A 17479-nucleotide genomic window follows, 5' to 3' on the forward strand; every position below is an offset into this window, starting at 1 on the left:
TTTTTTCTTTGTAATGTCTTATTTATTCATGAACTGTCTGCATTTTTTTTTTTTTTTTTGTGCTTTATTAATTCTTTAATTCTTGTTGTTGTTGTGGTGGTGGTGGTGGTGGTGGTGGTGGTGGTGGTGGTGGTGGTGGTGGTCTTCAGTCCTGAGACTGGTTTGATGCAGCTCTTCATGCTACTCTATCCTGTGCAAGCTTCTTCATCTCCCAGTAACTACTGCAACCCACATCCTTCTGAATCTGCTTAGTGTATTCATCTCTTGGTCTCCCTCTACGATTTTTACCCTCCATGCTGCTCTCCAATACTAAATTGGTGATCCCTTGATGCCTCAGAATATGTCCTACCCAACGATCCCTTCTTCTAGTCAAGTTGTGCCACAAACTCCTCTTCTCCCCAATTCTATTAAATACCTCGTCATTAGTTATGTGATCTACCCATCTAATCTCCAGCATTCTTCTATAGCACCACATTTCGAAAGGTTCTATTCTGTTCTTGTCTAAACTATCTATCGTATGAATACTTCCAGAAAGGCTTGCTGACACTTAAATCTATACTCGATGTTAACAAATTTCTCTTCTTCAGAAATGCTTTCCTTGCCATTGCCAGTCTACATTTTATATCCTCTCTACTTCGACCATTATCAGTTTTTTGCTCCCAAAATAGCAAAACTCCTTTACTGTAGATTAAAATTGAAGAAACTGTAAAAGACTTTAATTCTTATGTTTATAAAATTTCCAATCAACAGTGTGTAAACTGTGTAGTGACTTGTTGCAAGACCAAGTAGCTTTGGCTTGCGTGGCCCCATACAACCTGATAGATAGATAGATAAATAAATAAAATCACTTAACTAACCTGTCTACTAAAGTGACACATACAAATTTCAACATTGACTCCGTTGCTCAAGAGGCCAATCGTAACGATTTGAACTTTAGCCCAGCCTTCTGCTTATTTAGAGATGGAGACCACCATTTCCAGGTCATGAAACTCTCAACCCCCTTCTTTCCTACATTCTGCCTTTCAGATTCATACTTCTTGCCCATGGGAGAACGAATGTTGCGAAAAAAGCCCCACCGACAGTCTAGGATTACGTTCTGGAATGATCCTTCCTCTCTGGAGTGATGTACAGCATACGCTGTTAAAGAAGTTACAACTGGGTGTCAGGCTGGGACATTGAAATCTTATTAACATATAACTGTATATTTCTGCAGTTCTTTTCATTATAGGTAACTGCATCATCTGTGAAAAGTTGCTAATAATATTGTCTGCAAGCTCATTAATATTCAACAAGAATGACAGGAGTCCCAACACATACATCGGCAAACCTATAGTTACTTTTACCTGTATTGATGACTGAATAGGTTGGAAAAAAAGCTAACAGCAACAGATGTCATACGTTTCCTAGAAACTTGAGAAAAATTGTTGTATTTGACTTTTATATTTTTGTTAGTATTTAGGTGATAAATTTATTGAACAACTTGTTAACTGAAATGTAGGATCTTAAAAGATGTACGTACTGTGTGCAGATGTCACAGCAATTGCAAGAGTCTGCCGAGGTGCAGAGCAAGATGTTGTCAGATCTCCTATTGGTGAGCACCGTCGTGGGACAAGTATCGACTGTACTGCTCGCCATCCAGAATCTCTTGCTCAGTGGCTCCTCGTTCTTTGGCACTGTGCTGTTCTTCACCGTGGCTGCAGTCGCCTTAGCGGCTCTCGGCCGAACGCGTTCCGGTTCCAGTATGGTACCACACATGTTTGCTGTGCTGTTTGCTGGTGCCATTGTGGAGACTGTTATTGCAAATTGGTTTGCCGGTAAGAGTACAAGAAGTATTTAAAAAAACTATATATGTCTATTCCCTCTTCACTAAAAACAGTGAAATGGAACAGTGTGGGATTCCCTTGTTAATGGTTGTAACAGAGTTCTCGCTTCTCAGTTGATTGTCGCCCTGATGAGGTTTGTAATAAAAGTTACCATGTTCAGTCTTGACAGTTAGTTGCCTTATTATCTTTTCTTGAAGCTGTGGACCTGCTACTCAGTTCCACTAACTATTCTATGTGGATTTCTTCACTGACTGTAGAGGGTTGAGGAATAAAAGAGAACTCACAATTAACTACAAAGTGATGTAACACCTTTTGAGATAACTCGTTGAATTTACTTGCTCAATAAAATGACTACACTTTTGGGTGAATGGTTGTCACATTAACTTGAGCAACATATATGAAGTGAAGTGATACACGTTTCTGGAGGGTCCGCCTTTAGCAAAACACAGTTTTGTTTTTCATCCCATACATGTTTCACTGCAGTTGCAGCAACGTCAGTGGTCTTATATTTTATGGCTGTTAAATATAAAGAATGTTCTTTATTGTTTGTATACATGTAAATATTAGTTTTTAAATTGTAGTTACACATTTTCGAGGAAACACACTAAATTATGAACTCATACTTTTTTTACCACATGGTGTAGTTTTCCTGATGTGTTATGTTTTTACAGTGACTGATTTCTTTCACAGTTTGTCATCTGCAATCATATGCAACTTAATGTAGACAAATTATTTAAGCAAAAGTTATGATTTGTAGACTGTTGTGCCTGTGCCTGAAATTAAGAAATCCTATGTAGAAGCTTATGTGGGTGTGGGTGTGCGTTTGTGTGTTTGTATTTACATTATGTTCTGCTTATGTTTTGTGTTTTTATCTTCTTCTTCACTATGTTATTGAACTGTCACTGTCACTGTTTACCAGCTGTAAAAACAGACAAGATGGCGGTCAGTGGAACAGTTGAAGGTGTAAAAAATAAGATGGCTGCCAGAGGAACAGTTGAAGGTTGAAGGTGTACCTGGCGGTTGTTCTGAATCTTTCAGAGGTGTCTGTGCATTTGTGTGTGTGTGTGTGTGTGTGTGTGTGTGTGTGTGTGTGTGTGTGTGTGTGTGAGTGAGAGAGAGGATGGGTTTGAGTTGTGTTTTTTGTGTGTGGATGGGTGGGGGGGGGGGGGGTGGCTCTATAGGTTGGTGTTACCTAATAATTCTTTGAGAACAGAGTTCCATTGCAGAAAGCTGTGTCTTCATTTATTACTTGTTTTCCTTCAACTAAGACTTTTTGTATTTGATAATTTTCTTCAGTTACTAGTTTTTGTGGGGGGGCTGTTGCTGCATTTGAGAATTTTCAAATGGCTCTGAGCGCTATGGAACTTAACATCTGAGGTCATCAGTCCCCTAGAACTTAGAACTACTTAAACCTAATTAACCTAAGGACATCACACATATCCATGCCTGAGGCAGGATTCGAACCTGCGACCAGGATTCGAACCTGCGACCGTAGCAGTTGTGCGGTTCCATACGGAAGCGCCTAGAACTGCTTGGCCACCGTGGCCGGCGAGAATTTTCAAGACTGTATTGATGTCTGTTGGGTTACGTTTCTTGTCCTTAAGGTATTCAGCAAATGTGGAATGACAGCTGTTACTTTTTAATGCTCTTATGTGTTCTGCGTATCTGGAATTATAGTTTTGTTTGTCTGTCCTACATAAACTGGTTTGCAGTCCTGACATGTTAGTTGGTAAATACCAGGTGTGTGTTGTTTGTCTATGCTTGTGTTCGTTGTCTGTCCTGTAGGATATTTTTAGCCCTTGTTTTTTGAGTATGTTGCCTATTCTGTGGGCTGCTTTGTTGTTGTAGGTGAGAATGAACGACTTGTTTGTTGTTGTTGGTGTTTCTGTGTGTGTGTGTGTGTGTGTGTGTGTGTGTGTGTGTGTGTGTAAATTGGTGCTATAGTGTTTGTATCATATCCATTCTCTTCAGCTATTTGTGTGATTGTCTGTAATTCATTATTATTGTTGTTGTTTTCTGTGAGTGGAGTTTTGTTCAGTCTGTGTAGCATATATTGGAAGCCAGTTAGTTTGTGCGCAATCAGATGATTAAATTTTTGTGAATGGCTGTGCTGGTGGTGGTCACTTTCCTGAATATGGAGAATTGGTGTTGGTTGTTGTGTCTGTATACTGTGAAGTCAAGGAAATTTAACATTTTCTCATTTTCTGTATCTGTGATGAATTTTATTTTTGGGTGGATTTTGTTTATATCACCACAATGGAGTTGCTGAATGTGACTGAGTGTTTCATCTAGAAGGCACATGCTGTCATCTAAATAATGATACCAATGTATTATCCAGTATTGTTTTGGTCTTACTATTGTTTCAAATATTTTGTTTTCAATGTGATTGAGAAAAATGTTGGCTAGGGTTCCACTGACTGATGACTCCATTGGAAGGCCATCTTCTTGTGTGTAGAACTGATTGTCAAATGAAAAATAGTTTTGATCTGTGATTAGTTTTAGAATGCTAGCTATTTCTTTAATGTGGGGTTAAAAAATTTCTGCTTGTTGTTCTAATTGTTTGATGTTGTTGATGGGTTCTGTGGTGGGGATATTGGTGTACATGGTGTGATGTCAAATGCCGGCCGCGGTGGTCTAGCGGTTCTGGTGCTGCAGTCCGGAACTGCGGGACAGCTACGGTCGCAGGTTCGAATCCTGCCTCGGGCATGGGTGTGTGTGATGTCCTTAGGTTAGTTAGGTTTAAGTAGTTCTAAGTTCTAGGGGACTTATGACCTAAGATGTTGAGTCCCATAGTGCTCAGAGCCATTTGAACCATTTTTGATGTCAAATGATGTGAGTATGGCTGTTGAAGGTATGTTGATGTCTTTGATTTTTTTATATCAGCTCTTTGGTGTATGCTTCGTTATTTGTGTATATGTAATGTTTTTGTAAGTATGTGTGTATTTCTCTGGCTAAGTTATATATGTGGGTGCACTTCTAAAATTGACAACGGTGCGTATCGGAATGCGCTTCTTGTTAAGCTTTAGTAGGTTGTTCAGTGTGGGTGGTTGGGGGTTCTTTTGTTTCAGCCATTTTGCTTTCTGGTTTGTGAATATGTGTGAGGTATTTTTTAGTTGTGTTAGTGTGTTTCTCTGGTATCTTTGTGTTGGGTCGCTGGGTAACTTTGTCATGTTGTTGTATTCCATAAATTTTAAGATTTTGTTCTTGTTTTCATCCTGTTTTATTATCATCATGGTGCGGCTCTTGTCTGATCTCGTAGTGGGTGCCTCATGGTTTGTAAGTTTGTTCTTTATTTTTCTGGAGGTTTTTTCTTCTATAGTTTTTATTCCTGTCAGTGTGTTGTTTTTGTTTTCCTTTGTTATGCATCTTATTTCTTCTGCAACTAATTCTCTTGTCAGACCTGCATTGAAGTTTGGGTTACTGTTTCTTTATGTTGTTTTATGATGTATTCACTTTCTGTGATAGGATTCTCCACTGTCTCATGTTAACGTGTGTGTTGACATTGTTTTTAGGACCTTTTTCTAGAAAATTTACTTCATGATTGACCAGACATTTGTAGCATGTGTTTTTTCCCCCTGTGTATAATGATTTCATTTTGTTTTTGTTTTAAAAGTGTGTTCAGTTTTGCTGTTGTTAATTCCATTTTGATTTTATTTGTGTTTCTGTGTTTTGTTTGACTGTATTCATGATACCGTTGAATATTTCCAAGAGTTTGATGTGATTTCCTAGTTCCAGGTTGATTTTAAATAGTTTAACAATGAGTTCCTGCTTTTTTGTATACAGATACCTAATTTCCCACTTCAGCCACTCTATTTCGGCTTTGTGTTTGGCATGTTGGGCTGCAAATGACATTCTGTTTTCTTTTACATGTATATAGTTAGGTATTATGTTATGTGATAGACAAATTCTGTTGAATTTTATATTTAAAATAGTTTGATGTAACTTTGCTGTGGTGTTCCGGAATTTGTTGTAGAGCTTGCTCGGAAATGCCTGCAGGGCACTGAAATAATCATCTTGGAGTTGAAGCTCTTTTGTCTGTATTTGCTTTAACAATACATGTGTTTCTGGATGGAGTCCGCCTTTAACAAAACACAATTTTGTTTTTTTATCCCATACATGTTTCACTGCAGTTGAAGAATCCTCAGTGGGCTTCTATTTTATGGCTGTTAAATATAAAGAATATTCTTTATTGTTTGTATACATGTAAATATTAGTTTTTAAATAATAGTTACACATTTTTAAAGAAACACACAAAATTATGAATTTATACGTTTTTACCACATGGTGTGGTTTTCCAGATGTGTTATGTTTTTACAGCTTTGTCATCTGCAACCATACACAACTTAATGTACGCATTATTTAAGCAAAAATTATGATTTGTGAACTGTTATACTTATGCCTGAAATTAATAAATTCTATGTAGAAGCTTGTGTGTGTGTGTGTGTGTGTGTGTGTGTGTGTGTGTGTGTGTGTGTGTGTTTCACTTATGTTTTCTGGTTTCATCATCTTCTCCACTGTGTTATTGAGCTGTCGCTGTCACTGTTTAGCTGTTTACCAGCTGTAAGAACAACCAAGATGGTGGATAGTGGTTTTATTTACTAATTAACATTTCAGGGCTGCAAATCAGTTTATGTAGGACAGACAAGCAGAAACTTTAATACCAGATATGCAGAACACAGAATAGCATTAAAAAGTAACAACTGTCATTCCACATTTGCTGAACACCTTACAGGCAAGAAATATAACCCAACAGACATCAATACAGATTTGAAAATTCTCAGATGCTGCAACAGCCTCCCACAAAAACTAATAATCGAAGAAAATCATCTAATACAAAAAGCCTTAGTTGAAGGAAAACAAGTAATTAATGAATGCACAGCCCTCTGCAATGAAAGTCTTTTCTCTGCCCTCAACGAATTATTAGATAGCACCAATCTTTAGAGCCCCCCCCCCCTTTCTCTCTCTCTCTCTCTCTCTCTCTCTCTCTCTCTCTCTCTCTCTCTCTCTCACACACACACACACACACACACACACGCACACACACAAAACTTCTGCTACATAGAACCTACAATTTAATGTGCATCCTGAACCATGTGTGGTTCCTTAGAGCCTTCACATCATTGAGAGGTGAAGGCTAGATTAGACATAACTGTCAGTGTTCTTATTAAATGCACATAAGTTATTAATTCTTTAAAAAAATTGGTTTTTCACTCCTTACTGTTTCAGATGATGCAGCAACTCATTACCAGTGGGTGTGGTATCTACGGTGCTTTGAAACAATTCTGTGCACGATACTGCTTGGTTATGCTGCTTGGAGATACCAGCACTATGGACCGGCAAACAACAGGTTGTTGAAAATGATTGACAACAAGATTGATCGGGTGCTGGTTGCAGTTCTAAGTATCAATAAGGTAAAGAGGTAATAAATTTTGTCTTATACCTAGATCCATTGTTAAGCACCGAGTAGGAGAGGGGAGGAAAGAGGCAGGGTGTGGGAAGGAGTTTTGTAGATGGCTAGGCTTGGAAGGAGGCAACGGTTGTGTGGGACAGGAGTGTGACACATGGGCACCGCCACCAGTAATTTTGTGCAGCTCATTATGACAATGACGAGGAAGAGGGTATTGGATGGGTGTGACAGAACTGAGGAAGGAGAGACTGCACGGGAGAGGATGTGAGTGCATAACAGGTGAAGTTAAGACTGTGGTGGGATGTGGTCGGGGATCGGCAGAGGATGGAGCCAGCAGGATTGGGAACAAAGGATAACTCCCGTCTATGTAGTTCGGAGCAGCTGGTGCTGGGAGGAAGCATCCAGATGTCACAGGTTGTGGAGCATTTTATGCTTGGCAACACTTTCTGCCACTGGTAGTTGAACTGTGTTGCAGTTTGTTAGTGGCCGTCAGATTTACAGCTGGTTGGGGTTGTGCCCATATGGAGACTTGCAGCAGAGCCGGTACATAACGTGGCTGCTGTCACAGGTGGTCCCGCCTCTGATGGGTTGAGATAAACTTATGACGGAACTGGAGTCTGCTGTGGTGGATGAGTAAATTTGACAGATCTTGCACTGGGGTCTATCAAAGGGATATGACCCATTTGTAGGGTGTCTGTTTGTCCCATTTTTCCTGGAACAGCTGTATGTTTGATTTGCAATGTGCTGCACATCGCACAAGTACTTATGCTAGGTAGTGCCACTTGTGCAACTTGATCTACAATCTTCGCTTATTTATGGTTAATGATTTGCACTGGTGATAGTAATGATTCATGTTCAGTGTTGCATCGTAACAAACCGAAAGTGGAATATTTATAGCAGTAAAAAAAAAAAAGTGAGTTTACTTTTGCCACTGGCTGTGGAGAAAATGTAGAATGTACATTACGCAAGTCAAAATTTTCTGTTGGACATGATGGAAGGTCTAAAATTGTGAATCATGTTAAGATGAAGAAACATCACGTGTGTTTGAACGAAAATGCACTTCTTCATAAAATACATGGCGTAGTCCATATCAAATTGGGCAGCCTAGGAAAAAAATCTTACCTTCATAGTCTCGGATGTTATTGAATTTTGCATATGTTAAAATGAAGGACTAAATAAGGAACACGTATTTTTTTCTTTTCTCCAAAAAAGTTCTGCTCCGAGATACAGCCCTCCAAAGATGACATTGTGCGTACCATTTTGAAGGTGCGAAATTTGGAAAAAAATTTAAAATGCTATATCTCTGGAACAGTTTTAGATATTTTGTTGGTTTTTTTATTTGAAAGATAATTAATTTATGACTGCAAAGAAATCCTCCATTTGGACTTACCTGTCAGAGTTCTTTTACTATAGCATTCTGAACTTTTTTTTTTAAATGCCAATCCATAAAGTTTTGATTTTTTTTCCTGTTGATTAGTACCACATAGTTCTACATTCCCTGGAAAGGAGAGCTTCCACTTTTAGGTTGAATAGGTTTTATAAACAATTGAAATTTTTGCCAAACGTAAAACCTGTTTATTGCCACATTATCACATAACATGCTTGTAAAAATCAAAATCTAGCCTTATTTAATATAATTTTAGTTTTGAAAGATGAATAAGACTCATTTTTACAGCATTTGAAATGATTTTACAGCATTTTAACTGGTTCCAAAATGTATGTGAAAGGTCCAAAGACTTAAGGTTTCAGTTTATAGAACTTCTGTGCACTCTGTTTTGTATTGAAATCAGCCAGTCAATGAACTAAAAATGTGTTTCAGTGCTTCAGTATCTCCCTTTAATATAGAGCAGGGATCCCCAAACTATTTTGGACAAGTGACCCCTTTTCCAAAATGAACTGTTATCTCAGACCCCCATGGCCAAATTACCTATTTTTATTCATAATGGTCCGCTAACTTAAAACAGCTGCTGCAGAGTGTTATTTTTCATTCTGACTTAGGTCAATAGAAGAAGACAGAGTGAGAATTAGCAATGCTTTAAGTTAGCAGACTATTATGAATAAGGGGGCCTATCTTTAGTTTTTTCCTATTGATACAAAATACCTAGGTACTAAGGTACCAATTGGAAAACTTTGCACTTGGTTAAGTGAGTAAAGTTGACTTCATTTTCTCAACAAAATTTAACAAAATAAAAAGACATACAATTCAGTAAATATCAGGTTTAATTTATAGTGATTATTACAAATTAAGTACTTAAAGACTCTTAAGTAGGTAGGAAATTATATTTAAAAAAGTATTAATTCGCAAAGAGAAAATTAAACATTCAGTGTGATGGATGAACCTGGTGACTAACACAACATAAACAATACAGTACCTACCTATCTTGAAAGTTTTAAATAAGAACTTGTGTTAATTTAATAGGGGTCGATTTTTAGACCTCATCGACCCCCAAAATCAGTTTTCGTTTATGTCGACCCCTAGGAAACCGATATCGACCCTGAAGGGGTCGATATCGACCACTTTAGGAATCCCTGATATAGAGTGATGCCTTCCTGTTGAACCAATAGGAACTGGAACACTTGCAGTCTTCAAACCATTGTGAACAGGAAGTGAGCCTTGATGGTGTTGCTGTGCTTCAACTGGAAACCTATATCTAGCAGCTGGTCCATGTGGTAGCATAAGGTTCACTACTGTTTTGGTTAACTCATAACTGGTGTTTATAATCTCTACAATCCACCAGTCACAGTCATACACACATACCACAAACTTCCCCCTTCTCAGGTTGTGGATCTAAATATTATCCTGCTGTTTCTGAGGTGTTGGCCGAACGAACAAAATTTCTTCTTTCTTGCTCTTTAAAGTGCGTCCAATATGACTTCGGCCATCAGTTTGAGTCCAGAAATGTGTCTTCTGGATTCCTTTCACAGGAGTAGTTTGTTTGGACTATTTTCCTTTTTTCTGCTCGCGGAGTTCTTCAATTTCCTCTTTGGACAAAGAATAGGGGCTGTAGATATGTAGGATTTCATGACTCTCCTAAAATCCTCAGCATTCTGAATCACAGCTGTATTTGGTCTGGAAAGATTATGTTTTGTACCACGGTGCTTCAGCAGGCCGCCTAAACGATCACAAGGGCTCTTCCCGTAACCAGTAGCACCGTATACCCAGTCAGTTGGCACAAGCGACTTACTCAATACAAACAGCTGGTAACAATTTTTAAAATGACTAGGAGTACCATCAGAAATAATGGATGACCTTCTCTGCCCCTGTTTGCAGTTGAAGAATTTTGCGCATTGCTAGCAAAGCATGTGCTGAGTCATGTCCTGTGTCAACACATACTTGCAACACTTGCGGTCTGGTTTTGAAAATATGTCCCACCTGTAAAAATTGAAACCTGGTCATTACTCCAATGATACCCTTGTACTTCTTGTGGGAGAATTACGTACCAGTTCTCAACAAAATCACAGTGAAGCACTAAACGTAGTTCTTCAGCCTGTACACACTCTTTCACTTTAGCAATACGAAGTTGTTGTTGCAATTTCTTCATATCCCCGTGTGTTACTGCGCTCACTGACCATTTACCAAGTTCATCAATGAAACTGTCAAAGGCAACAACTTTCATAATTAGTTTTTTTCTCCCATGTCGCATATGTAATTTCTGCAGTTATTCGCTACATCTTCCAGGCCAAGTGTCTGTAAAGACAATCCTCCCTTTCCAGGACAGTCACCACATTCTTGAAACAAACAAGTCCCTCACTTTACATTACAGACTCCTAATGACTTCACGTGCCCAACCATGGTGTCATGTCACGTGCTCCAGTAAGTGCTTCAAAGTTAACACACAAAATTCTCGCAGTACACACGTAAACAGATATCTCTATGTGGGTGTGGAACTACCCACTTAGGTTGTAGTGCATAAAATTTTGATCTTTCAATATGTGAAGTTGTATAGTTGCTCTTATAAATTGGAAAAGTATTTTTAATACTGTGAGTCATGTATCTCTTCACTTTCACACCTTTTTGACCTTCAACTGTTACAGTTATAGTGTCTTTTTTTTGTTGGCACTCTAGTGAGAACAGTCCTATTTATCTTCCAGTTAAAATGACTGCACTATTTGCACTTGAGCTGCTTCTACAGGATGACCGTAATAGGGATTACCTCTTCCAAAGCCTCCTTTTACAGGCCTCACATTTCTTGATTTGTCTACCGTGTACTTCCATAATGATGGAATGTGGTTAAAAATTGTTTTCTTTGAAAATGTCTCGGGAATAATAGTTAAAACTCGCACCTTTTCACTGTAGGATGCACAATATTCAACAGCTGAGTTGATATCTGTGAAAAATTCCTCGCAACGGTGCTTTGGTTCATTTTATTTTGAAGATGGAACTTTTACTTTGAAGAGTGTGGTCAGTTTTGCTGTAGTGTATTCATCCGTTGCTTTAGTAATTTCTCTGCACTTTCTTGATGCATAGAGCTTATGACTCGACTTCAGTGACCTCGTTTTCTTAGCAGGACTAACACCTACCTCTGTAGCTGATTGATTCAGGGTATTTAATTCTTCTTCCTCTATTGATGCAAAATCTGCACCATGGGAGGCTTCATGTTGTTCAGAAATCTAACGTTTTTGGATTGGCATTTTTGGAAAAACAAATTTTTTTCTGTAAGTTATAAAAAAATTCAAAAGGTGACAGTAACAGAACTTTGACAGATATGTCTAAACGGAGGATACCATTGCAATCATAAAGCACTTATCTTTTAAATAAAAAAAACTCTAACAAAATATCTAGACCTGTTACCGAGATACAGAATTTTAAAAAAATTTCCATAATTCGCATCAGAATGGTGTTCGCTGTGTCACCTTTGGAGGTCTGTATGCTGGGGGCAGGAAATTTTTGGAGAACACAAAAAAATACAGGCTTCTTACTTACTCCTGAATTTTAACATGTGCTAAATCCAGTAACATCCGATTGTGAAGGTAACCCCCTGCCTGAAATGATAAGGATTATGCCACATAAGTTACAAATAAGGTGGTACTGCAGCAGATTAATTGTAAAAAGTTATTTGGAATCATCAGAGTGTATGATGCAGAGGTAAACTTCTATGCCAATTAAATTTTATCAATACAGTTTGTGTATGTTTTTTCTTTGATTGTCCTACAATTTTTCCAAACTTTTTGAAAGTCCTGTTTTCTAATAAATAAGGTTGCTTGGCGCTTCGTTGATTTGTGGGGATGGGACCAAACAGCGAGGTCATTGGCCCCATAAGACGAGGGAAGGAAAGCGGCCACACTCTTTGAAAGGAACCATCTCAGAATTTGCCTGACCCTAAATCAGGATGACTGGACACAGGTGTCTGTAAATGCCACTGTTAATACATACTGTAAAAAAGCCTGAAACTGCTTCCTGATGCCTAGTGACACACATGTGGAGGACTTCATTAAAAATTGTGAGGAAGAGGTTGTTCTTAATATTTTTCATAAGTTTACAGAGAAAGGTCCATCTCTAGCCTTACAGTAGACGGCAGAAATGACATCCGAGTTGACTGGAATTTGTATGTCTAATGTATTGTATGTGCAGAAAGAGTAACAGAATACCGTCAAACTTTCTATTCCAGGAAAGATGCAAAAAAGTCAGTTGTGTGGTCAGAGGTGCATGCATTGTATTTGAAATGGTAAATGAAGATGACTTTCCCACTTTTAAAAGGACAGTATCTTACAAACTATTAAGAGACACTGATTTCCAGTTTGAAAATAGGAAACAAAGTTGTATAATAAGGCAGATATGATATTTCTTTGTGGAGGAGGCATTATCTTAGTCAGATTTCCAAATTTAGGCATGAGAAATGTAATACTTACTACCATGATGAGAAGTGGGTCAATGCAGGACATGTCACGCAAAACGTATGGACTGTAACAATAGTATGAAAAGGATAGTTGCTACTCAACATGTAGCGGAGGTGCCGAGTCACAGATAAAGCGAGCTTTCGGCCAACAAGGACTTTGTCGAAAATAGACAACATACGCACACATACATGTACAAATGCAACTTATACACATGACCACAGTCTCTGGCATCTGAAGCCAGACTACAAGCAGCAGCGCATGATGGGAGAGGCAGCTGGGTGGTAGGGGTAAGGAGGAGGCTGGGATAGGGAGGGGGAGGGATGGCAAGGCAGGGACAGTAAAGTGCTACCTGTGGGAGCTTACAGGGACGAGGTGGAAAGAGGGTAGTGCAACTAGGTGCAGTCAGGATGTTAGGCAGAGAGAGAGGAGGAGGGGGGATAGCAGAAAAGGAGAGAAGTAAAAGTAAAAAGACTGAGGGTGCTTGGTGGACTAGACGCCTGTGTAGTGCTGGTGTGGGAACAAGGTAGGCCCAGGTGGGTGGATAATGACTAACAAAGGTTGAGGCAAGGAAGGTTATGGGAACGTAGGATATATTGCAGGGAGAGTTCCCAGCTGTACAATTCAAATAAGCTAGTGTTGGTGGGAAGAAACCAGATGGCACAGTCTGTGAAGCAGTCATTGGAATGAAGAATTTCTTGTTGGTTGGTATGCTCGGCAACAGGGTGATCCAGTTGTTTCTTGGCCGCAGTTTTTCGGTGAATATTCATGCAGACAGACAGTTAAATGTTGGTTGTCATGCCCATGTAAAATGCAGCACAGTGGTTGCAACTTAACTTGTAGATCACATGGTCGGTTTCACAGTTAGCCTTGCCTTTGATGGGATAGGTGACATTTGTGACCAGACTGGAGCAAGTGGTGGTGGTGGTGGTGGTGGTGGTGGTGGTGGTGGTGGTGTGAGGTTGTATGATACAGGTCTTGCATCTAGGTCTATAACAGGTACGAGGGCTATCCACAAAGTATATTACGTTTTCGTTTGTGTCCGTTAGGGGCAGGGCTAGTGCAGCCATCTTGGTGTCATGGCATTCCGCCGCTCAGTCGGCATCCTGCCGTGCTAGTGAGAGGTTCGTGCTGTACTCTGTTGAGTTACTGTGACAGTTTGAAATGTCAGCGTTAATTGAAAATGCCGCGAAGTGTGAAGTGCATGCTGTAATAAGGTTTCTGACTGCAAAAAACTGTACACCGATAGAAATCTATCAGCAGCTTTGTGAAGTGTATGGGGACAACACAATCACTGAAGGTGGAGTGCGTCAATGGGTCATAAAATTTAAAAATGGCCGAACTAACGTTCACGACAAAGAGCGAAGTGGAAGACCCAGCATAGTGACTGCCGAACATGTCGAAAAAGTCGATGCCGCGGTCCGTGAAAACCGTAATTTCACTATAACGGAACTCTCTGAGTTTTCCACAAATTTCACGAAGTTTGTTGCACAAAATCATTACCGAAAAGCTTGGTTACCACAAGTTTTGTGCAAGATGGATAACAAAAATCTTGACAGAGATTCACAAAAATCAGCGAACGGCTGCAGCGTTAACGTTTTTGGACGCTTATGAGAAAGATGGCGACTCATTACTCGATCACATCATTACTGGTGACGAAACATGGGTTACGCATGTGAACTGCGAGACAAAATTGCAGTCAATGCAGTGGGTACACACAAATTCCCCCCAAAAACCCAAGAAATGCATGCAGACAATGTCGGCAAGGAAGGTGATGGCGACTTTCTTTTGGGACAGAAAAGGTGTGATTTTTGTGGATTTCCTGGAAAGAGGCACTACAATAAACTCTCAAAGGTATTGCCAAACTCTGCACAACCTTAGAAGAGCAATACAAAACAAGCGCAGGGGAAAGTTGGGCTCAAAGATGTTGCTGATTCACGACAACGCCCGGGCCCACACGGCAAATGCCACTCGTGAAGTTCTCGAATCTTTTAAGTGGGATTGTTTCCTCATCCACCGTACAGTCCCGACCTGGCACCGAGCGACTTCCACTTATTCCCAGCAATGAAGAAGTGGTTGGCTATGCAGCGTTTTGATGACGACGCACAGCTTCAAGAAGAGGTAACCACGTGGTTGAAGGCGCAGGCGGCCAAATTTTACGACGAAGGAATTTCCAAGCTCGTCCATCGCTACGATAAGTGCCTTAATTTAAATGGCAACTATGTAGTATTTAAGTGTGGTTTTCATCTGTATATAATAAAAAAAATTTCCAATACTTTATTTATTTTTAATTCCAAAACGTAATATACTTTGTGGATAGCCCTCGTATATGAGTCATGAGGCAAGGGTTTGGGAGCAGGGTTTGTGTAGGGATGTACGAGGATATTGTGTAGGTTTGGTGGATGGCAGAATACCACTTTGGGAAGGATAGTGGGTTCGACATTTCTAATTTCAGGGCATGATGAGAGGTAGTTGGAACCCTGGTGAAGAATGTAATTCAGTTGCTCCAGTCCTGGGTCGTACCGAGTCACGAGGGGAATACTCCTCTGTGGCCAGACAGTGGGAATTTGGGAGGTAGTGGGTGACTGAAAAGATAAGGCATGGGAGATCGGATTTTGTACAAGGTTGGGAGGGTAATTACAGTCTGTGAAGGCCTCAATGAGACCCTCGGTATATTTAGAGAGGGAATGTTCGTCACTACAAATGTAATGGTCACAGGTGGGTAGGCTGTATGGAAGGGACCTCTTGGTGTGGAATGAGTAGCAGTTGTTGAAATGGAGGTGTTTCTGATGGTTGGTAGGGGTGAACCATGGCATTTGCCTAAATTTAAAATGGGGAAACCACAGAAAACCATCTTCAAGGTTTCCGGCTGATGGATCTGAACCACCTCACCTCCTGAATCCATAGATTGCTAGCTTACTGCATCAAGATGCGGAGCTATCCTGATCAGGGGAGAATTAGGAAAAACTGGATGTTGTACATTATTTTCAAATAAAATAAAATGCATCACAACAAAAGATGGAATATATATTTGACATTGTGTCTTTTTTTTTCTCATATTGCATGTTTCTCCTTTACTTGTTCATGTTTCATCATTTGATAGTGCATGCATATTTTAAGATTTAATTGTGCAGGAATTTCTTGGCTTCTGTTACTATAGTATTACAAGAGAGTAAATGGATTTTGAGCAAAAGGGGGTGGGGGCACAGCTGCCTTGGACGAATGAAGCCGATTGCTGAAAAAATCTTTTAGAAACAAGATATAGAACTGCTCTTTCCAAACCCCAACTTTCCATAACTGTCTTGTGAAATTTTGAAATACTGCAATCCCACTGTTCTACCAGTCGCCAAATAATGATTCTATTGCTGACATGAAACAGTTATAGATAGGTAATTAGGCTGTTTTAGTAACGCATACACAGTTTTAACTTTCGTAATGCTAATGGACAAATCAAATTCAGTTTTCCTCCTCTTTCCTGTTACAAACATATCCATAATAAACAGCATACAGCACAAAAGCAGTAGACAGCAGCACTTACATTAAATTTAACTGTAAGAAAGAACTGATTTCATAAACAAAACAATAACTGAACTGAAGAAAGAGCAACAATGTACAGTAGTTGGTCTTAGCTAAAGTACAGATAGGCAATAGCCAATAGTGCTATCAATAGTTTAAATCTGTCAGTGGCCTTACTGTCTATTGATAGTACATGTCTTTTTCATTGTATGGTTGAAAATCAAAATATAACCCCCTTTTATGTGTGTGTTCTGCCACAGCTTGATAAGTAGATTTTTATCTATCTAATTAAGTAATTTTGTAAAATATAAGATGCAGTGAAAAAGTGCCTATCCTAAGGCCGTCCAGTCCAGAAACGGTATGTCACTCAAGAGGGGACCTACTGGGAGGTGCATTGAGCTATGAGTTCCCACTTCACCTGCTTATAGTGTGGGTAGGCACCTATCGCACCCTAAAATTGTAGGTGCCAATGCGGCCACATTTTTTTAAAGATTGCCTGTTTAAGTTTGGGCAGCTCTTTATATACAGAAAAGTTTCACTATTGTGGAAAGTGAGCGAGTAGCTGAGTGGAAAGCGAGCGAGACTCCCGTCCAGGCGACCCTGGTTCAAGACCCATCTATGCTACTTTTGTTTCCTTCTTTTTTTTCCCCCCCAATGCCTGTTTTAATTTATAATTAATCATGAAAATTCTGCAAGGAATTGATTAAAAGAAGGGAAAGCAGAAAGGTGGAAGGAGTATATAGAGGGTCTATACAAGGGCAATGTACTTGAGGACAATATTATGGAAATGGAAGAGGATGTAGATGAAGATGAAATGGGAAATACGATACTGCGTGAAGAGTCTGACAGAGCACTGAAAGACCTGAGTCGAAACAAGGCCCCCGGAGTAGACAACATT

At 39.5% G+C, this 17479-nt stretch overlaps 1 protein-coding gene across 2 annotated transcripts in view; it reads left to right on the plus strand.

Annotated features, from left to right (window-relative positions):
• The window catches only part of LOC126106361 (uncharacterized), a 126381-nt gene that overhangs the window by 78225 nt on the left and 30677 nt on the right, over positions 1-17479 (plus strand). For both annotated transcript variants that reach the window (XM_049912612.1, XM_049912613.1), the window contains exons 5-6: positions 1529-1814; positions 7050-7234. In XM_049912612.1, coding sequence (XP_049768569.1) covers positions 1529-1814; positions 7050-7234 — 471 coding nt within the window. The remainder of the gene's footprint in view (positions 1-1528; positions 1815-7049; positions 7235-17479) is intronic.

Source organism: Schistocerca cancellata, chromosome 10 (genome assembly GCF_023864275.1).
Source record: "Schistocerca cancellata isolate TAMUIC-IGC-003103 chromosome 10, iqSchCanc2.1, whole genome shotgun sequence".
Classification (NCBI taxonomy): Eukaryota; Metazoa; Arthropoda; class Insecta; order Orthoptera; family Acrididae; genus Schistocerca; species Schistocerca cancellata.